Source organism: Epinephelus lanceolatus, chromosome 15, assembly GCF_041903045.1.
Source record: "Epinephelus lanceolatus isolate andai-2023 chromosome 15, ASM4190304v1, whole genome shotgun sequence".
In the NCBI taxonomy this organism is placed as follows: Eukaryota; Metazoa; Chordata; class Actinopteri; order Perciformes; family Serranidae; genus Epinephelus; species Epinephelus lanceolatus.
In genome coordinates this window covers 27,008,331-27,030,553 of record NC_135748.1, presented here as the reverse complement: position 1 = coordinate 27,030,553, position 22,223 = coordinate 27,008,331, and the positions used below count along the sequence as shown (strand labels likewise).

The window sequence follows — 22,223 nt, the reverse complement described above, 5'->3', positions numbered from 1 at the left end:
GTGATCTTTAGAAATAAAAAGAGAGGAAACAATTTACTTCCACGTTTATTCTCGGCTGAAAAGATTCTCTACACTGTATTTTCCAATGGCATACCATTCTTTTCTTCAGTAGATACAGTTTATACATAGTTTGTACAATAACCAATATTCATAAAAGCAGAATTTTACATTGTGTACAATATGAACAACAACATACCTGTACATGGACACAACAGTTACATCTTGGCCACAAAACAAAAATCACTCTTTTCAGTCTCCACGCTAAGACTCAAGCAGTATCTTAAAACCAAAAAAACAAAACAAAACCTGAAGCAAATTCCTTAAAAAAATCCAGTTAAAACACATCTCAACATTTGTGACGAGGTATTTTCCTCCAGTTAAGTTAGATCAGAATCATCAGGGTAAGACAGATGAGGGATCGACAATCACTTCACTTTGACCACTTTATAAATTAAGTTGCTGCCTTGAATTGAAAGGCAAATATTTCAAATTAACATTGACTTCATGTAAACTTGGCTGCGCTTGTGAGCATCGTTTCTGTACAGGTGAACTTCATAGGGGCTTTAAATCCTTCCCACAGCTACGGCAGGAAGTGAACGCATTCATAAATACTCATGAGGCCATGTGTAACAGCAGGAAGTGTCTGCGGAGAAACATTTCTCACCAGAGTGAAAACAAGCGTGGCAGGCAGAATACTGTAACTAGAGATGGTCCGCCCCGTCAGACTTTCATTGAGCACCAGGGCCGACACGCTGTTAGTCATGTCTGAATACTATCAAATGGCCTCACCTCCAAAGTTTTCTGTATTTCACAATGACACAAAGGCCAAACTGTCACAACTCAAGGGATGTGAGCCAATTTCAGTTATTGTTTGTGTGCTTCTCACATGTATCGACTGGCATTAATAAACATATCACTGCAATCAAACAAGCATTCAATGACACTGAATTAGATCACCTTCAAATTTCCTTCATATGCAAAAATACAGTCTTATTAAACTTTACAAGGCAGACGTTTAGGCACTTCTTTGTCATGACAAAATATTTTAAAGTATGTTGATTTTGCGCAAATAAAGCACTCCGTTCAAGATTAAGAAAAAAAAAAAAAAAAAAAGGCTGAAAAACACAAGTATAAAATTAACTTTCCAGTTTTAATCTCAGCTCAAAAACCTGCAGTTATTCCTTCACTTTACTTAGCAACATTTCCACAGCATTTCTACTTCCCATCAATCCAGTGTTCTCAAAAGACCAAACCATCATCTGGACAGAGAACATACAGTTGTTTTTAGCAGGTGTGTAATGTTTGATGGGTACGAGGGCTTTCCTAATATGGAAATTACTCATACCGGGCAGCACAGCCACATTAAAGGTGCTGTCTGCAATTCTAATCCAATACACTTTGTCAAATTTAGGGAATATCTTCCAATGGGCTGCTAGTTATTCATTCTGTGTGCGCTGAAAAAACAAAATCTTCTGTTCATACACAGCCCTGGCTCTGTATATGGGAAACAAGGTGGCTATTCCAGCCAACCAGCAACAGGGGGCGTTCATGGTTACGCACATGGCGGGGGAATGGCCATGGTTGAATAAAGAGAAAGGTAGTGGGAGATAGAGGGATGGTATATTTGGGGGGTGGTATTTGTTTGGGTGTTGAGTTCAAATTAGGGATGTCAGTTTAGGTTAATTTTGCATTCGATAGCCTGACGCGCGGGTAAATTTAAAAGAAAAAAAAAAAAAGAAGCCAAAACAAGAGGTCTTGTTTTAGTCCAGCGCTACGTTGACTCAGTGAGCGTTAGCACTGTGTTTCAAAGCGTTATCAAAGCGTCATTTAAAAGGTAGCAAAGTTTAGCCGTTTTTTATTAATAAATGTTTTGCATTTGCTGACAGTCAGCCGGCTAGCTGGTGTTAGCATGTGGAAACATAGTGCCTACCGCCAACTCTCTAGACTCCTAGCTTAGCTAACGCTAGCTTTAGCTTTTTTGCTAGCTAGCTAGTGGGATGCTCATTCTGCGATTATCGCTACTCACATAAACATGGCGTCCAGCCTCCAGTCTCCCCCCAGGTAGACCCAGTGAGTAAGTGGCTTCATTTTGAACCACAAAACCCCTTTAGCATTAACTATGTTAGCACCATTAGCCATACTGACATTGCTAATGGTGCAAAAAGAGCTAATGCTGAAGGGGGTTTGCGGTTCAAAATTGAGGTGCTTACTCACTGGGTCTAACTGGGGGGAGACTGGAAGGTGGGCATGTTTCCACAGCAATGTGTTAAAAGTGGCTGTTGCCAAATGAGCGGCACTACAAGCTAAGGTTAGCTTCCACCAGACCCAGATGGTGCACCGTACAGTAAACTGTGAGTAGCAATTTTAACGTACAGACAGACATTCGTAACCGGTCAAAAATATTCCTCAGTGTTGAGATCCCTAGTTCTCCAGAATCGCAGACTTTCAATTAAATGCAGGGACAAAACCCCGTCTGCACCAACACACGATTAAGTTGAACTTCATCGCAACTCTGATCAAACCTTAGAGAAAACCTGATATTGTCAGAGCTTTGTCCGCTCTGTCTTCATCACTACAGAAACATCCTTCATCATCAGAACCAATTGTTACCAAACAGCAATCCAAAACACATTTATTTAAAAAGTGACCTTCGTCAAATGCAAATAAAACTGTTCTCGATTCATGTCTATAATAAAGATTTGTTTTAAATGCAGCTTAACATTGGTTCATTATGTACAGCAAAGTACTGTAAAAGTGCTGGGCTTCATTAAGCATGTAAAAAATAATATAATACTGTTTAGAGGCAGGTCATTAAGTCTTTACGCAGTATCGCTTCATCCTTCATATCATTCCTTCAGCCTTGCCTGATTTAATACTTGACCAGTCCACCACATAGCAAAGCTACAGCGAGCAGATTGGCACAGCTGCGTCATCACAGTGCAGTTTGGCATAAACCTGGAGTAAACTCCTTCCTACAATCATCCGTGATGACGGAGTACGCAGGGGGCTGGACAGACACTTGTGCTCAAATGAGCCTGGAGTTGCGGAGGTACTCGGTGAGGACCTTGTAGACGAAGGTGTACTGAGACAAGGTCTGAACCATCATCATTCTCTGAGCACGCAGCTTATACAAGTATTTTGGGACAGCCAGCACCTGAAACAACAAAGACTTTTAGTTTGTGACAGACAGCAGTGTTTCATCTAAAAATACACCAAATGGCAAAGCAACCCAGATGACACCACCAGCTGAGGTCACAACATGGAAAAAGCTGTAGTACGCAGATTTTAAGTGAGGACATTACCTCATTGTGCTCCAGACAGGCTATCATGATCTCAGACAGGATGACCACACCTGTCCGTCCCACACCAGCGCTGCAGTGGACCAGCACAGGTAGGTTGGTGTTTTTTGGGTCACTGATGCTGTTTGTGTGTCTCCTCACAGACTGGATCTCCTCCAGGTAGGCTGCAGAAAGACAAGAACACTCACTTAAGATCTGATTACGTACACAATAAATTAACAGTTAACAGTCAGCTGTTCTGACACTAAGCAGTACACTAGTAATGTCTTTTAATTGTCCCATGATCAAGGCTAATGGGTAAAGGAGATTGTGTCTTTGCATAGCTGCTCCAAGGCTCTGGAGTAGCCTTTTATATTTGTGTACATGTTTTATTGCTATATATTTGTGTGTCATTCTTTAAGTTTGTACAGCACTTTGGTCAACTGTGGTTGTTATTAAATGTGCTGTATAAATGAACTTGATTCAATTTTGATTTAGTATCACAGCAGCATGTTGAATTCAAACGAATACTTCACACCCCAAGTGACCATTTGTAACTCAGTTATGCCCTTATGTAAAAAAAGAAAAAGAAAAAACAAAGTCCACATTTAGCGACAGCAAAACTATATCAAAACATCCTTTCACAAACTCTCATACAACTTGTGCAGTATAATCCAGATCTCACTATTTAGCTGTATGCTTGGTACTTACCCAACAGACATCCCTTTCCACCAGAGAACTGAACCGTAAGTGAGGTGAAATTACTAATTGTGTCAGTGGAGAGCATAGATCAAGTTTTACTTTCTGTTCAGCTCCCCATCCGCAAGAGCTGTCTGAAATACAGAGCATATCACTGGATAAACGAGACTTGCATTATACTGCATGAGTTGTGTAAAGCCCAGTTCAGACCAAAGATTGCGACAAGACGAAACGAAACCGTTTTAGAACATGGATGCAGCAGTGTGAACTGGCCTGTCTCAACCTGACTCAAGCCAGCTGATGGTGTCACCTGCAACTCAGCTGGTCAAATCTCTGGCGGCTGGTTTAAGAACATAAAGCACGTCACCTGTTTGTACAGCAAGTCAGCTTGTAGTGAAGTCCTGAAGCTGGTTTTTTTATTATTATTGTGGTGTATTGATTATGAATACAGTCCATCTAATGCTTGTTTTATTTCTGTTTTTCATTGCTACTACAAATGCAGCTGTAGCCAGTATCTCACTATCACTATCCTCATTCATATTTTAAGAAGCTACAAATTATATTCAGCCACAAAATAAGCCTGAAGAGCTGAAAACAGAACGGAAGTACAGAGAGTTGTTGCATAGAGATGATACAACGTCTCATCTAGCTGCACTGGTGTGAACCAGCAGGTTTTTAGAACTTTGCAGAACAGCACATTGCAAGTAGCTGCCTGTTTGTTTCAACTCGTCTCATCCTGAATCTTTGGTCTGAACTGGGCTTAAGAGTTTGTAAACAGATGTTTTGATATAGTGTTGCTGTTGTTTAAATGCCTCCTTTAATTTCTGTTCATCAAGAATTTCATTGCCATGTGAGAAAAACATTTTTTTCTCCATGAATGCGATGTAACATGGGGCAAGTAGCTGATATACAAATGGTCATTTGGGGGGTGAAGTATTCTTTTGATGTTGTGATCAATGCAAACACAACAGACATATTTTCTCCTCTTCCAGCAAGACATCCAGTCATAAAAGCATGATGACCATAAAAGGATAAACGGATACAGATCCCACTCACTGAGGAAGCCTTTGAAGTCCTCAGGACACCCGTGGTCAGGCCAGTCTGTGTACTGCAGGTGCCAGACAGTCCTCTCTTGGCCCGTCAGGAGGTGTTTGATCTTCAGCCCCGTGGTGGCATAGCAGCCGGACTCTGTGCGGAACCGTGTGGTGATTTTGAAGCGACCATACGTCACCGTGTTGTGTCGTGAGCCAAGTCGGGGCCAATACCGGAAGCTCTTTTCTCTGCCACTCTCCTGAAGGAGGCAGATGATGTACAAATAGTTAAATCCAGGTAATGATGAGGAATAAAAAGATTGTGGAGCTGTAAATAGGAAATCAACGCACCTCTTCAGCAGTGACCATGGCGATGATGGAGACACCTTGTTCCCAAACCATCTGCCAGAAGTCTGAACACGTGTTTGTCATGGGACCCTGTGTGGCAATGTAGCTCCACTCCTGTCCACCTACTGTTATCTGATGAGACAAGAACATTGGAACAGTTTAAGTTAAGTTAGTTAAGTCCTGAATCTGAAGCAAGCCATTCTTAAGTGCTTCCATTGTTTGAGATGCACTACAAGTATCTTCCTGCAAGTTAAACTGTGCCTACCACAACTTATTTTCTAAAGTGTTCAAGATGCACTTAGATATGATCCAATCAGAAAGACACTTCAAAAACAGTTCCGTATCAACATTTGCCGTCCTCTGACAGATTAAAACACCATCAATTAATAATATAAATAGCGATAATAATAATATAGCAAGGTGAAATGCCAAATGACTCAATCTGGCGTTGGCTTTTGCTTTCACTTTTGCTGGCAAGCGTGTTTAAAAGCAGTAACCTTTAATTAGAGCATTCTACAGTGGGTGCTTTTTGTCATCTTGATGATGAGACAAAATCAGGTACAAGTGAAAACCACAAAACACAAGCGTGATAATGCGTCTCTGAACAACTTACTCTAATATGTGACGCATTGATGTATCCTGTGTTGTTCTCTTTAGTGGGAACCAGCTCCACTCGGGTGTCATCGTAAGGCAGGACGTCCTGGAAGCGATTTTTGTCTCCGCTCTCTTGCAGCTGGGCGATGGTGCACTCCCCCGCTGGACGACGCCTTGGGATACTCTCGTACTCTTTCATCAGCTCTCCCCTCTCCATATGCTGCTCCAGCACTTTACACTAACACACATATGAATAAGGAAACAGTAAATACCTAAGTGCCATGGGTAATGCAGCCCTGATTCCTAAACAAGTTAACCTTATTCTATAAATACAATTGATGTGGAGAGATGTTCAGTATGATTCCTGATTTTAAGTCAAATTTTTTATCAATCTACAGCATCTGTACTTTACTTTCTATTACTGTAGTTTTACTTTCTATTACTGTAGAAATATTCTGACTTGTGCTTGCCATGAGGAGATTTCAAAAGTGAAATGGTGGATACACCCAGTTTTGGATGCAAGATGGCACAAAATCTGTGTGAAAATCTTTCAAAAATAATTGTATTTTTTGTACAAATCTCTAAAAACTGAAAATATGTTGCACTACTCTTGCTTAGTTATTTTTGTAACTGTCAAAACATCAAAAAAGGATGCATTACTATGACAAAATTTGATGGCAGTAGTGGAATTTTGTCAATGATGAACAGACAAATGACATAAGGAGGTGGATTTATACAACATATATGCAAACAACCAGGCTGAAGAAGTCAACACTTAAATAACCTTCATCCTTAGTTGACAGTTCTTGTGTGTATGACACATTTGAGAATCTACCATGTACTCACAGATGATATTTCGTTAACAACTACAACCTGATTAGCTGAAGAGCTAATCATGATTTTAATGTGTCTGGAGTTTATCTTTTGTCAAAGCTAGAAGCATCAAGATTAACAAGGCTGACCAGTTCAGCCATGTGTTAACGTCTAAACAAGAACACTCGCATGTATCCTGCATAGCACAACCTCACCTATCAGAGTGTTAATAATACCAGCACAACCAGCAGCTCCTGCTAATGAGCTTGTTTTGGCTGTAAACAAGTTGGTAACAATACATAAGCAACATGTAACAAATCTCACATATCTCTTAAGCTGTCATTTCCTAAACTTCACATTACTTATGTTATTTGTTTTTGGTTTACAGACACCACTGACAAAATGAAAAACTGATGTACCCTACCCTCTCGTCATTAGAGGCTCGCTCAGGCTCATCCTTGATCTCTTCGTGCATTGGCTGCCTGGACACTGACAGGCCATTGAGATGGGCCACCTTCAGAGGGCCCATCTTCTTCACCTCTGACCTAGCTCCTTTCTTCATGCCCTGGTGTGACAAGTAGGGACAGATAAAAATGAGAATGGCTGTGTGTGAGATGTGCGGTGAGGGAGTAAGTTTCCAAGAGGGGAAGGACAGCGCAGCCTCGTTGCGTGTTTTCTCAGTGAATGTTACCTGTCCGGTTTTCCAAGGTACATTCTTTCAGTACGTGTCAAGGTGAGCTTGTTTGCGTCATTCAAGTTGGCCACTGAAACTACCTCTAAGAGTTTGTACATACCTACTCATGTGATCTTGATGAGACACAGATATGTTGTGTTACTGAGAAAAAACAAGTGCCTATAACTCGTTATTAGGGATGCACCGAAATGAAAATTTGTGGCCGAAGCCGAAGCCGAATATTATTAAACGCTTGGCCGAATACCGAGTACCGAATACCAAATATCAGTTTAGTTTTTCATTAGATTTTGCAGATGAACCTCCTCCAGATTAGTGTTATCACGGTACCAAAATTGGGACCCACTGTACGATACCAACGAAAATATCATGGTTCTGAGTAGTATCACGATACCACAGCGAAAATGAGGCAGATGTGCCTTTTGTCATTTCTAAAAAGATAAATGACTTTTCTATAATACATCAATGATATTTCAATGGAATAAATTACTTATTGACTTGTTCATACTTCAAAAACAGCATCAATAAGTGATTGACATAGGGGGGATCAAAATAAAATGAATAAATAAAATAAAAATCAACCAGCCACCCTCCTCCCCTGACAAGTCCCTTCATAAGTAATGAACAATCCCTAAAGTGCGGTGAGGTTTGTGGGCCGTTACCTGCCACAAAGACAGAAATGTGAAAGGCTTGTTTCTCCTCTGACACGCCACATACCTGTGTTCAGCTGGCTCGGCTGTTCAGGTACTTCTGGGCAATCATGACGCCAAGAAGAGGATATTACTGGAGCCGACTTCTCCACCGCCAGTAAGCCGATGGCCGCCGTATTTGACAGGAATACATTAACGTTACTGTCTGTGTCTGTGACCCCCGTTCAACCCACAACCGATGGGATTTGCCTTTCGTTTCTGCTGCTGGTTGAAATCTGTAGGCTGCTCGCACAGCGTGCTGAATGATTTAAGCCTATTTTGCTCGCTCAAAACTATTTTTAGTCGCAAATGTGAGTGTCATGACGGGCGGATCGTCACACTGCCGACATTTTATTCCGCCCATCACGTCACGCTGTTTGATTGCGTTATCAAAACACGCCGCTATTATTCGGCCTTGCTTTTAACTTATTCCACCGAATAACGAATGTGTGTTTTTTTGCAATATTCGGCCGAATATATTCTGTTACCGAATATTCGGTGCATCCCTACTCGTTATTATGGAAAACTGTACACTAGCTTTTTGGAACTGGGTTCTCTGAGGTATTTAAGTGCAGCTACAGAGCAACATGAGGCTGGATTGTAACTGAATATTGTGATATGTGATATGCAATAAATTACAGTTTAACTGCTCAACATGCCGGAAACATGAACTCATCTTGCTTTCAGGCAAATTTAAAAACAAACATCCAGAAATCTCGACTTCTCGATTTCAAAATATTTGCTCACTATTGTGCTATGCTAATAATGTGATGTAACTGGGAACAGGACTCACCGGTGGGGGCAAACCTTCCACTGTTTTCTTCCCAGGAGGCACATCAGACACAGGCCTCTTCTTAATGTCTTTCTTGGTCTTCTGCTTGGCCTGGCTGCTCAGGTCTCCCTCAGAGACTGACGGCATAATCCTTGGCTGTCGTAAATCCGACAGCAGGTACAGAGGCTCGCCTTCCTGGATCAGGGGGTGAACCTTGTACGTCAAGGAGCTGGTTATAGAGGGGTCAAGAGAAGAGCCTATGGGATATGCGGGAGGTGGCTCTATGGGAGTCTGCTGCTGATGCGTCAGAGAAGAAAGAGATGTCAAGCTGTGATGCTGCTGTGACGGCGGGTCGGGAACAGTCGCTGCGATTGCATCCTGAGAGAGCGGAGTGTGACGTCCGCTGTCGTCCTCGAACTCCTCTTCTTCACCGCTGCTGTGAATCAGCATGGTGGCGTCTGAGAGGGACTTTTTGTGTCCATACTGCACGTCCTCCTTAATGTCACCCCTGTCCCCTGTCTTTGTACGTTCCAAAAACACGTTGAGCTGAGAGCCCTGAGAGCGACCGCCATGCGGGACCGGAGGGGGCGTGGCAGTTTCAGCTGCTGAGGAAGACACAGTCCGCTCTTTGACCCTCATCCCCTCGAGACTGTGTGCTAATCCGGCGATCTCGATGGAGTTACGCTTCTGAGCGTGGTATGGGTGTCTCTGTGGGGGTCCGCTGAAAAGAGGCTCCGACACCTCTTGTAAAGAGTGGGCTACAGGTAGGCTGTCCTCTTGGAAAGTCTGGACTGAATGATGCACACGCCTCGTGATGATCAGGTCTGGGTTGCTACTGCTGACGTAGAGGTGACGCGACAGGTCTGGTGTGCTGTTGGCAGGCCGAGGGTGGGCATACGGGTAGGGTGGAGGTGGTCGGTACACCTGTGTTCTCATGATGTTTGGGGCTGGATACTCCTGTGCCTGCTGTAACTGGACATTAGTGAGCTCCGGGACACTAACTGCCCCCACGACTGGCCTCCTCTCTGTAGGGTAGGGGTATGGAGAGGGACTGTGGAAGCTGGAGCCTAGATGGAAGGGGTAGTGGTGGTGCTGAGCTGCTCCGCCATGCTCCCCTCTGATCTCTGGCTGGCTGTAAACCAGAGGGTCGGGTCTGCTGTAGGCGTACGAGTTTCCAATGTTCAGATTCCTCATAGAGTGGCTCTGCCGGTGCTCTTGAGACAAAACCATCCCTCCTCCTGCTCCCCGGTTCTTCTGACGCATCACTGACTCATAATCCGGAGTGGCGCGGTAGGAAGGTGGGATGAGAGCGCTGTGGCGATGCGAGGGGACATAGTCCGGCCTGGTGATATCGCTGGTGATGGATGGGTTGGAGGACATGGGTGAGGGCTGGTGGTAGTGCTGGGGATTGGTTAAAGAGCTGGTGCTGTGGGCGCTGTACACGCTGCCGTTGCGCAAACGCCCTCCGCTGCTGTATTCCAGAGGGGGGCAGTCCAGGCTGGTCTGGGAGTGGTAGTAATAACCATTCTGACTGTTCATGTACAGGTTGTCTGTGAGAGAGCAAACACAAAAAATGTAGCACCATGTAATAACTTCAAATGTTACCCTATGCACTCACTGTCAGGTTTCTAGCTGCAAGCCACTCTCTATACAGCAGTTACCTTGTGATGATGTGTAAGGCTCTGTGAAATGACCATTGTAGTGCATCTGTGGAGGAGGCATCATGTAGGCCTGAGGCTTTGGCTATACAACAACAAGAGAGGCATTCAGTTATGGTTCATATGATATGGTTCATCACTGTCCAAGAGCAGAAAAATAAATAAACTGTGCGGTGACTGGTGACACACCCTTACATCATGTGCTTTAATGCATGCCACAGAATCATTAGGGAACTGTGCAAGCACTCAGCCTGTCACGGTAACCACTTGTGTTGGACAATAACTTGTCACAGAAGCAACTGTGATAAACAATATTACAGTTATGTTGACACCATTTTATGCCACTGTTATAATGTTAATAAAATGCATAGTAATGCAAGAATACATTTTCAAAGCACTGGATCTTAAGAATATTCAGAAACTGGAATTGGAATGAAAAAAAAATACTTAACATATTTTCATGTTGACTAAAATGTTGGTGGCATTCTCATGTAAACAAACATGCATGTTACACAACGAACGATAAGCTGATGACGTAATTATCGTGAAAGGCCTGGCACGCACACAAAATGTGAATGTGAATGTGTGCTTTGAGTGAGCATGGACATTACCAGAGATATCCTGGTAGAGGATCTCCGTCTGACTGGGTTCACAACTGTGGGCTGGGTTTGGCTGATGGGAAAACAAATGTTGGTCAAAAAACAATGAACTAACCCAATAACACTACTACTACTCAGATTTTTTTCCAATATATTACTTTGTCCTTCTATCATTTAACTATGAGGAAAAACAAATGGCAAGGTTCAGACCAGGTTGAGTCCATCAGACTTGTAACACATCACTTAACTCCAGAACATCATGCAGGGGTTTGCTAAAGTACACCAGCAAGCAAGGCGTAATGGAGAACAGTTGTGTGATGTGGATTAAGTTTGACTGACTAATAAATGCCACACAAAAACTATATAGTAGGAGGTGTAACAGTACACAAAAGTCACAGACCCAGGTAAGAAGAAGTCACGGTTCGGTGTCGGTACATTGCAGTGGAAATTAAAAAATCCATAAGGATTCATTTCTTTTTATTCATTTTGAGCAGACAGTAGTTTAAGTGTCAAAAATGTGTCGAAATCCTCTCACTGAGATCGCATTTGTTTGGTTTGGGAAAGAAACGATTCTAAGATGCATCCTGATGCAGTCGTGGACGATTCAGCATCAATTCATAAATGTCAATAACTGATTCTCTAAAGGTTTATTAATAACAAATGAGGCAAAACTCTCGCAAGGACAGTGCAGCACCCGGACAGTCCATAGCACAGACCTTGATCTCTTCGTGCTAAAGTTAACTTGTATATCATCTTCAAAAAAGGCAGCAAGTGCTTTTGTTGTGGGTTTGTTTTAAGTTAATGTCTAGGTAACAACATTTGTGAAGTGAATGTGAAGTATTTTGTGAATACTTTCTACACCATCACCTAGAAGCTAACATTAACTGAGTGGAGGAGCGGTAAACGCGTCAACAAACAAGACCAGCTAACCAACACACTGCAGTATTAAACAACATCTAACACCTCTGTGGTGAAGAAAATAACTTAATGCTAAGTCTGTTTATATCAAAGCGCCTTTACTCTGCCTGCTCAGCATCTTGGTTTTTCCTGTAGCTAATGTGCAGCAAAGATGCTGCTCTCTACTGCTGAGGATGTTAAAAACAACACAGCAAAGCACTCCCCCTAATTTTGCTATTTTCATACAGGCAAGACACTGTAGGGTGCTTTTAAATTAATTAGTTCATTGATACATTCATATAACTTTTAAGAACAAAATGCTGTAGACCATTTACTATTCAATAGAACATGAATTGCATACCATTTCTGGTTAAATATTACAGTACGTGAACAATGGACACTGGCACGTCCTGTTTTTTAAAGCTAGGGTCTGGAAACATTTTGACAATAAAGCTGAAGGAAAAAGGGCCCTGGACAAAATCCACAGTGTATGCAAGAAGCCTAAATTATTTTGGATCACTACAAAAACAGTATGCTATGTTTTAAGCATGGAAAATCATTTTATAATCCAATCGATAACCTCTGAATCATAATTGTGAGATGCCTGGAGATTCCCTCCCCTACATTTTACCCACTGCCAACTTCGGCGGTCCATTTGCAGTCATCACAGTGTGACTGACTCGGACATTAATCAGCTTGCTGTGCTGAATTCAGCATATGTTGCTAATGGCGTACAGCTTAAAGTTTCCTCTTGTGAAATTTTGTTACGCAAGTACATCAATCTACATACAGTGTATTCTGTGCGCACCAGACCATGACCCCTGTACTGTGACAGTTCGAAAACACAAACTTATATATAGATATATACTATTTACATAGTGCATACCTAGAAAATTTTGATCTAGAATTATCTGATCAAAGCTTAAGTAAATTAAATAGTTACAGATACTGAATAACAGATTGTAATTCAAAGATTTAAAAAGACGTCAAAGTTAAAAATGTAAAACACACCACTTTAAATGAATCATAAACCAAATAAATATTCTTTTTACTGATGATAAAACACTACATGCGTCACAACACAAGGCCCACTTTAGATATACAATAGAGATCCTGTTTGCTTTGGCATTGTTGCCTAAGCAATCAGGAAGGGACGGGTGTTGGCACCTGCTCAATAGCCATACTGTTGCTCACCCCTTATTAGAAGGCAGAGAGGGACGAGAGAGCATTGGAAAGCGAGGAAAGGACAGAGTGAGAAGGGACTTCTGGGAGCCCTCAGAAGGCAGGGGGTCACACTCCTCTCTGAAGAGAGAGGAGGAGAGGAGGATAGAAGTGAGGCTACACCAAAGAGGAGACACATGCAGGAGACGACAAGGAACAAAGAGACAGGAACTGGGCTAGACATGTTAACAAGAAAAACACACTTACAGGCTACTCTTGTTAATCTTATAAAACTTGAGTCTGGCCAGACACATCCGGCACACATATTTGGAGGTTTCCATGTCATCCTACACAACAAAAACAAGAGGAGAATAATCATGAGACGGTGAGGCATTAGTTAAGAGGTGGTGTTTGTTTAGTTATCTCAAAGCAAATCCATTCCTGAGTATGGCCTCAAATATTTCCACATTGACTTTCAGCTAATGGTATGCGACTCTATGACCCACACATGCGCAACATACCCAAACAAACCCAGTTACAGCCACACCCACACACACAAACATAGGTGCATTGTTCAGTTTAGCTGATGCTAAGCTCCGCAACCATGGCACTTTCCAATTTTGCTAAATCAAATAAGAGAGTGGAATGTCCCAGGGGATGGGTGGTGGAGAGAAGGTGCGATGGCAGGAGAGACTTACGGTCTGGAACTGAACACTCTCCTCTCTGTTGGCTAGCTCCAGGACAAAGAAGGACCTGTTGTGACTCATGTTGTTAATTTCATTCCACCTACACAGCCAATTAAAGCACGGTGGCAGAGAGAGAGAGAGGGAGAGAGAGGGAGAGAGAGAGAGAGAGAGAGAGAGAGAGAGAGAGAGAGAGAGAGAGAGAGAGAGAGAGAGAGAGAGAGAGAGAGAGAGAGAGAGGGGAAAAAAACACATGATGTCATGGCGGTCACAAAACCTTGCAGCATTTTTTAAGAGACTGTGGCACCGTTTTAACAATGCATAATAAAAGCCATACACATGTGGAAGTCCATCAAAAAGGAATCTAGTCCTCACAATGGTATGTAGATGACACAGTTCAGCCGAGGTCAAGAATGTACACTTACTCACTAGACTGACAGACAGTGCTCCCACAGTCTTTATCAGCTATCACAGTCTACCTGACTCATTTCCTCTTGGGCCACATTCAAAGTCTAGAAAGTATTAGTGAACATTACAGGAGACAACCCCTTAAGAATAGTTGAGAGCTGTGCCACAAAATCTGTACTGACTCGATCATCTGTTTCAATATAATTACTGCTCTCAATTTACCAGACAATCTGTATTCTTCATTGTTAGAGGCAGAACATATTTCAGTGGCTGGTTGCACAAAACACCTTCTCCTTAAGGGCTCATACACGTGCCGCGTCTTTAACTGCCTGGAAAACGCGAGGTCGTGTGCTGGGTGCTACTTTTGTGACTTTTTTGTGCCAGCTTCCAAGAGTGCAGCAGATGGTTACATCTGAGGGTGCCAACAACCTTAACAAGCACTGTATCATGGCCTGTTTACCTGAAATCCCGAGTGCAGAGCTGATCTCCTTCCAGGAGCTGTTTATAAATGTGTAGACCTATCGTCCGTGGGACAGATGTAAAGCTCTGGCAGCCCTGCACTAACATGATCAACTTTTCCATATTTAACAGAATGATATTTACGGAAAAAGAGAAAGATATCTGTGAGCTGTGATTGGTTGTTCCTCGTCATATGACCTGGCACTCAGGAATGCGTGCACACATCTATATTGACAACAATGAATTGAAGAGCGCAAAAACATGGCATGTGTACGGCAACTAAGGCTTCCTTAAATTGTTCACTTAAGTAACGTTGTTCCCTTATCTTGGACTTATGCTTAAGGAATCCCTTTAAGTTACTTGTTGCACTGAAGACCTTAGCAACTACAGTAAGACAAAAACTTTAAGTATCTCTGACTGCATCTTGACTGCAACATCGCTAAGATCTGACCGACAGGATTCAGGATTTGTCTGGTTCGTCTAGAGCTGAATCACTCTACTTTCCACAGCTGAGCTCTCCCAGCCGTTTTTTTTCTGGAATTTATTTTGGTGTAATTTCCTCCCACATTCATTGTTTTCCGTTTGATCAAATTTTCTTTTTAGTACATGCTTTCTTTTACTGTATTCTTCCAGAGGTCTAACCTTTTCCTCCTCTGACCAATTTGTTTTCTTGTCTGGTTTTCTTTTGTCATGTTTTACTATCTACTACTACTGTCAGAAGTTCACAGCAGTAAAAATCTCTTTAAGTGCAGTAAATGCCTTAATGTTTTTCCTTAACTAAACAAATCTTTGAAGTGATTCTGTGTCACACCCTTAAGCAAGTCCCTCTGCTAAGGAGAAATTAGGCCTTCAGTGGCATACTTGAAGAGAAACCTGAAGGTGTTTTGTACAAATGGCCACAGGACTTCTGGGCATTGCTGTTATAGTCAAACAAACATCTTCCAAATTGTTTCTAGACTTTAGGGCTGCAACTAATGATTATTGTCATTTTCTCGATTAATTGATTAAACATTTTGTCAATAAAATGGCAAAAAATAGTGAAACATGCTCAGAGTAATTTCCCAGAGCCCAATGTGACATCTTAAATTGTATGTTTTCTTTGACCAACAGCCCAAAAATCCCAAACTATTCAGTTTATTGTCATATGTGACAGAGAAAAGCATCAAATTCTCACATTTCAGAAGCATGAAACTGGCAGGCGTTTGGCGTTTTTGCCTTAAAAATCACTAAAACTATTATTTGATCATCAAAACAGCTGCTAATTAATTTTCTGCAGGTCGACTAATTGTAGCAGCTGTGCTAGTCTTACCTAAATAAAAGGAGCGGCCGGCCATTTTTATGTTTGACAAAGATGCCATCTAGGCAAGATCCCATGGAGACATCTGTGCCTGTGCTGTCCTGAAAGGAGAAGATTCAAGACCGTCTGTTAGGTGAAAGAATCCAGATAGAAAACATGCAGCATGCGAGTTCAAATTCTAGTAAGCCAACGTCATGCTTCTTCAACATTTGGGCTGTTTGGAATCACAGGCCAGACATCGTAAAAAACCCACCTTGGCTTGATAGCTTTCCTGGCCATAGCCTTCCATTTTCTCCACCTCCTGCATGTACAACATCTCTGCCTCTTGGGCTGACAGACCCCTAAAAACAGCAACAAAAACATGAAGACACAACCATCAAAACCCACTGAACATACGTTTAACACCACAGGAACTCTAACAAGCAAAGAACTGCCAAAACGTAAGGCAAAAAAGTAACTTATTCAGAAAAGTAACCGTGTCATGCAAATGTTTTTTATGGTGGTAACAACTTGAGTAGTAAATAAAACAAGACAGATGGAGTGAGGAGAAACAGCCTTCTTTGAAATTAACATTCAGGACAGGGTGGGTAAGAGATGGTCTGATACCAGGCTAGGGTTATCAGGGCTGTTCAGCCTGTGCAAGTTTAAATCACAGGAAATGGCTTCTGTGTGGCCTCAGTGGAACTCTAAGTGAATCCAGATGACGACGAATAATAAAAATGCAGATTGCCTACATAGATGCAAAAGCACTGTGTTTGTCTGTGCACTTTGAAGAACAGTCTGTCTGTTGATCCTCACACAGAACAAGCCGGCTGATGCTGAGAACACCTGCTCACCTGAAGGACTGATAAAGCAGAGCCACTTTCTGAGTGGCCTCTTCCAGCACTCGCTCATCCTGGATCCAGTCCTGCAAAGACAACACTCAGGATTGATACGATGCTGAGCACAGGACAGCTGCAACATTTTTTCATGTGTTGCCCTCCCCTCAAAAACCATAATGCTTACAATAGGGAACAGCGCAAACTTCTGGAGGAACTCCTGGGAGTCATATCGATTGAAGTCTCCAAAGTCAGCTGCAGACCATAAAAGAAGACACATTAAAAGAGTAAATACAGCAGTGCATACTCGGCATGACACAGCTCTCTGAATACACTCTATTACATGCCTATTTCTGCATTCAGCAGAGGGCAAAATAGACATTCAAAAATTGCAGAATGGTGTAATGCCTTTTGGAAAGCACAAGTGCATGATGACAAGATGAACTTATTTTAGGAGAGGAGGGGCCCGTTTGTTAAGAAAGGGAACTGCTTCAGCGTCTGACAACGTTGAGGTCCAAAACTGCTGCCAGCTTCGGGCAGCCTGCTGGCACCATTCGCAGCTATGTTGGGTATCCCAGGCATCAACACTGCTCAAAAGCTACAACTGCCCTTCACTCCAAAATATCCCTGCCAGGGACAGGAAATAGGAACTACCCAGCAGCACATCTGAGGACAAATGCAACGTGTGCAAGACAACTTCACTAGTTGCTTAATCTCAGTGCCTTTCTTCAAATGCACATATAGCATGCTGGTCAGTTATTTGAACATGGCTGCAGCAGTAAGTGATCTCAGTGGCTCGGCTATGCTAACACCCAGGCCTGTAAGTTGCAGCGCCTGATTTAACTTTGCCAGCAGCATCTGAGATTCTTCTGGCTGGGCAACTGTTGGAGGACGTGTCAGGGCTAAAGCTCACGCAAGGGGAGTTCACATTCACACACAAACACACACATACACACCCCTGACCAATTTAACAGGCTGGTTTAAGTTTAATGGGGCTTGTTAAATGCTGTATATTGCAAGAATCATAAAAATGTTCATATAAACCCTTGGATAAGTAAATGAACAGGGGTTTCCGACAAACTACTGGGAGCAGCAGACACATGAGATGTGTGTGTCGTTCACAACAACACTTTATGACACCAATTTAAATCCTATCACATTTCAAGTCCCAGAAGAGAAGAAACTAAGTTTTGGATGCAACAATGAGTTTTCTCCTCCTCTAATGGAGATTAATGGGTAACAGTCTGAGCATCAATAGGCTTATTGCAATTCACTAACACCCTAACACCAGCAAACTCGCAGAGATCAACAAAACCCTTAATGAACTGGCACAAGCCTCCTGTGGAAAAATCACTGAAAATAATTCCAGTGCAATATTCATCGATGCGAGGAGGTGCTTAGTGTTTCAGAAGGTGTTGCCTGATATCATGATCTATTGCTGTGTAATCGCACCAGTAATTACTTTGCCTGGGACTTAAGAAGAACACCAGGCTTGCCAAACTGAAGTCTCTGTAACACAATTAGTATATGCAATCATATTACCTTGCACTGCCAGGCTAGCTAAACGAATAGCTTGTTCTAGTGTGCATGAGATCCTGCCATCCAGAACATCCTTCTTCAGCTGTAGGTAATACTGATATCTGTGGAGGAAGACAGGGTTACTTAGACAAATAGCCGACAACCAGATACGACAACTTTGTTCAGGTTTGGAGAAACCGCTATAAAGTCATTACAGTGGAAAACTTTTTAAATGCAGCGGTATTAGAATAACATACAACATACTCAAATGAGTAACACTTGATACCTCTGTACTTGGATTTAAGTATTAAAAGAGATGGATGGGTAAGAAGACATCCCTACAAACTGACATCCAGTTCAGGTGGCTCTAAGCTGCTGCATCAACCTTAACCTGGCTGAAGCTTATTTACAGGGAAAAAAAACAAACAAAACACACTTGGTTGCACTCAACTTTCCTTGGCACTCACTTCCTAACTAAATTGTGTAACTTCTTAACTGCTGTTAGTGAAGATAAACTGTCGCTGACACGCTTAGGGGCTTAGACAAGACACCTCGTGTCACCGATGGAACATCACCTTGTGATCTCTTGTTGCAGTTGGGTCACACTGGGTATGTAAAACACGACTCCAAAGTAAACGGTGGGCTCCAGCCCATACTTGTCCAGCTGCTTTTTCAGCGGCTTCTCCAAGTCAATCCATCTCTGCTGGTTCTGTTTGTTGAGGTACCACAGGCTGAAGTATGTTATCTAACAGGCACAGAAAGCAAGCACAAACATTATACCTGGGCAACACTGTGATCAAGGACAATGTGTAGCACAGATTAAACTTTAGAACAATATTATATGACTGTTTGAACTCAAAATCACACACGCCCTCTCTAAAGTCACATATTTTAAGAGCACAGATTGCAGGTCTCATAATCATCTACATAACAAAAACATGTAAACCAGAAAATACAACAATTGCATCTTCTCTAGATTTATGGCTGTTGGCTCTCCCCGTTCAGTCTTGTGATTGCCTGAACATTTCACACTGAACACTGATAAGAAAAGTAACCCCTATAGGCTTGCCGTTTACCAAAGACAATTCAGCTGAAAGAGATCTATTGTGATGTGAAGCCACTCTTAAATGACTACTAGTAAATAACCTGCCAACATAACTATTTTACATTGGATAATACTGGTTATAACTATGTGTAAACATTACTTTCTTTTTCATTATAATTCTATGAAAAACGACCTAGATCACAGAAAATAACAACAAATTAAGACATGCATCTTATTTCTTTGGAGGTCAATTGCCAATCATTACATTTTACTAACATCAGGCTGACGCTGAGTTAATACAGATTTTCAGATAGTGAAAAGTTAAGTGTGACGAGGAACTAGTACTAGTCTTAGTAACAAAGATCTCATTCCTAAATCATTTACAGTGACAACAGTTGTAGAACCTTTCTAATAAATATTGACTGAGAACCACATGATTGCACAAACAATCCATGTGACATCAAAAACAAACAATGCATTATCACTCACTGCATAAAAGACAATCTCTAAATGAGAGTGGAGGCCTATCACTAGCACTGCTAGCGAGACCAACGCGGCAAAATAACAGACGCTATCATGGTGTGCAAGCTCCCATGCCAGATTGCCTGCATATTCAGCAGTCTCTACTGTTCATTTGAGGTGCAACTGGAAATGACAGCATCTCTTTCAGCTCATGACTAACAGGTGGTTTTCACTGTGTGACCATAGTGACCAAATGTAGACATGAAGCTCAGGACATTTTTCAGTCCTGACTCAGAACTGTTTTCTTGACCATACTGTCCATGCTTTGTGAGGGCTGCCTCTTCTGTTTGAATGAAAATTTTAAAAAACATGCATGATAAGTTTGTGAATCTGTGTGATGAGTTGTTTACATACATGTTATTACACACACATTCCTGAATTGTGTCATAAGCAGAACAGAGATTATGAGAGATACTACGTGCAAACAATGACAAACTGGTTATCTCAGTTTCTGTTGTCCTGCTCACCAGTTCCTAGTAAAAATGTGACTAATGGACAAGCTCGACGTTGCGGTGAGTCCCCAAAAAAAGTCTATAAGACAGAACAATCAGCACTTGTATCGCGTAAAAACACATACATACCTCTCTTAACTCAAGTCTCTGAGCAACTGCCTCCAAACATTCCTGCCCGGTGCTCTCCACTGAAAGTGTAAACTCAACAAACTCCCCATTGAGCAGCTGAATCCGAGTGACAAGACAGCTCTTGCTTGAAACAGTATACCTTCGAGTCCGTTTGAGTTTTAAGCCAAATGGCAAGGGCATGTTTCACACTTCTTCAAGAGGGAGGTCTTCACTTAGTGCAGAGAAATAATCCTCCTCACTGTCATCTCGAAAAGTGTGTGAATGCTACAAGTACAGATCATCATCAGGTTATGTGTCTGGAAAAAAATGAGACAGGAAACATGTCAATGCATCAGCAAACATCACCAGAATTTGCAAGCGTGGAAAAAGGGGGATGCAAAACAGAGTGAATCACAACTGTAGTGGTCAAACTCATCACTATAGCATATGTTGCGGTAATTTTGGATAATCTTAACACGGTCTGTCACCCTGAAACAGACGCCAGACCAGACAAACACAAGACTTATCGTAAAGTAATCCTCTTAAATGCGGCATTTTGTTTTAAATTGCGTTACCTAACTTGGCTAACTCGGATTTGCTGCCAAATTAACTTTAAGTTAACTCTAAAAATGCACGAAAAGCAAATCTATGGTGCAGCAATTGTCAGTAGGCTACCCGACTTGTGTAATTAATGCAGTCTATAATACAGTTTGCAAGACATTTCCTAATTTTGTGGTTAAATTAATCCCTTTCCAGTGAATAGCCGGATCCAAACACTGACAAGAGCGACCTGATTCAACACGAAGCAAGCTAATGCAAAATCCCTGTTGCTTTCCATCTCAAACATGCATCCATATTACTTTATTTCACATAATTAATACGATGAAATAAGTTTCTTACACTTATTTGACATGCTCCGGAGCAACACGCTACTTTTAATCTGTAATTATTTAATCCTATAAACTTTACCCGTTAACTACAAGTAGCGCTCAATTAGCTTTAACGCTAGCGTGCTAACTGATGCTCCAGCAAATAGACGGCACCCTTGGGAAGCTGACGTCGCCGGTAAATGTTTTGGCCAAGAAAAAAACGTTAACGTTACCGTTAGCCACCCGCTGCAGTTTAGTAGTCCAACTGGGAGTCGGTCCTGGGGTATTCCGCCATCAATGTCAGTGGATAACCCTACTTTTTAAAAGATATTTATCGGAATTAGAGACAGTCCATTTGTGTGGAGTTTGTTTGTGGATCCAAACTATCGTAGCACCCCATGCCTCTTGGTCCAACAGTTCACTCAAGTTCCAAGCGTGTTTCGCTTCCTGGGATTGGTGGAGCGACAAGTATATTCCGTCTACATCCGCGGCTCTACATCTCGTATAACTGTGCTTCAGCTGTTGATAAATCGCTATAACACATCGGAATATACTCCGACTTTACAATAATGGAGTACAAAATAAATGAAGTGTCGTACTTTGTTGATTAAATGCGTTATACATGCATTGTAGTGCCTCCGCGGCGGAGGAATACATAGAGGTTTTCAGAGGCATGACATCAGACAGCTGGAATGCCGAGCCGTGAAAATGCCAGAAATGGGCCAGCTGTCCGGAGCTGCTGCTGGCCGCTGACCTGTCTGTTTACCTTTTACATCGACTGAAAGCTGTAACGGCAAACACAGAATATTGTGCA

General features: G+C 42.1%; 1 protein-coding gene across 2 annotated transcripts; it reads right to left on the bottom strand.

Annotated features, from left to right (window-relative positions):
- Positions 1-29: 29 nt before the first annotated feature.
- Positions 30-21,837, bottom strand: ptpn21 (protein tyrosine phosphatase non-receptor type 21). Of its 2 annotated transcripts, XM_033642436.2 has the most exons (20): positions 21,643-21,837; positions 20,562-20,857; positions 18,989-19,158; positions 18,438-18,535; positions 17,083-17,150; positions 16,914-16,984; positions 16,331-16,418; positions 16,090-16,178; positions 13,929-14,016; positions 13,498-13,577; positions 13,264-13,371; positions 11,185-11,245; positions 10,577-10,658; positions 8,937-10,465; positions 7,188-7,328; positions 5,970-6,188; positions 5,360-5,488; positions 5,034-5,268; positions 3,303-3,463; positions 30-3,154 (listed from the first exon to the last, which is right to left on the bottom strand). In XM_033642436.2, exons 2-20 carry the CDS (start codon positions 20,739-20,741, stop codon positions 3,026-3,028), a joined length of 3,726 nt encoding a protein of 1,241 aa, XP_033498327.1. In that variant the 5' UTR covers positions 20,742-20,857; positions 21,643-21,837; the 3' UTR covers positions 30-3,025. The 2 variants fall into 2 exon arrangements, with proteins under 2 accessions (XP_033498327.1, XP_033498328.1); XM_033642437.2 differs by lacking the exon at positions 13,264-13,371.
- Between the last annotated feature and the right edge of the window lie 386 nt (positions 21,838-22,223).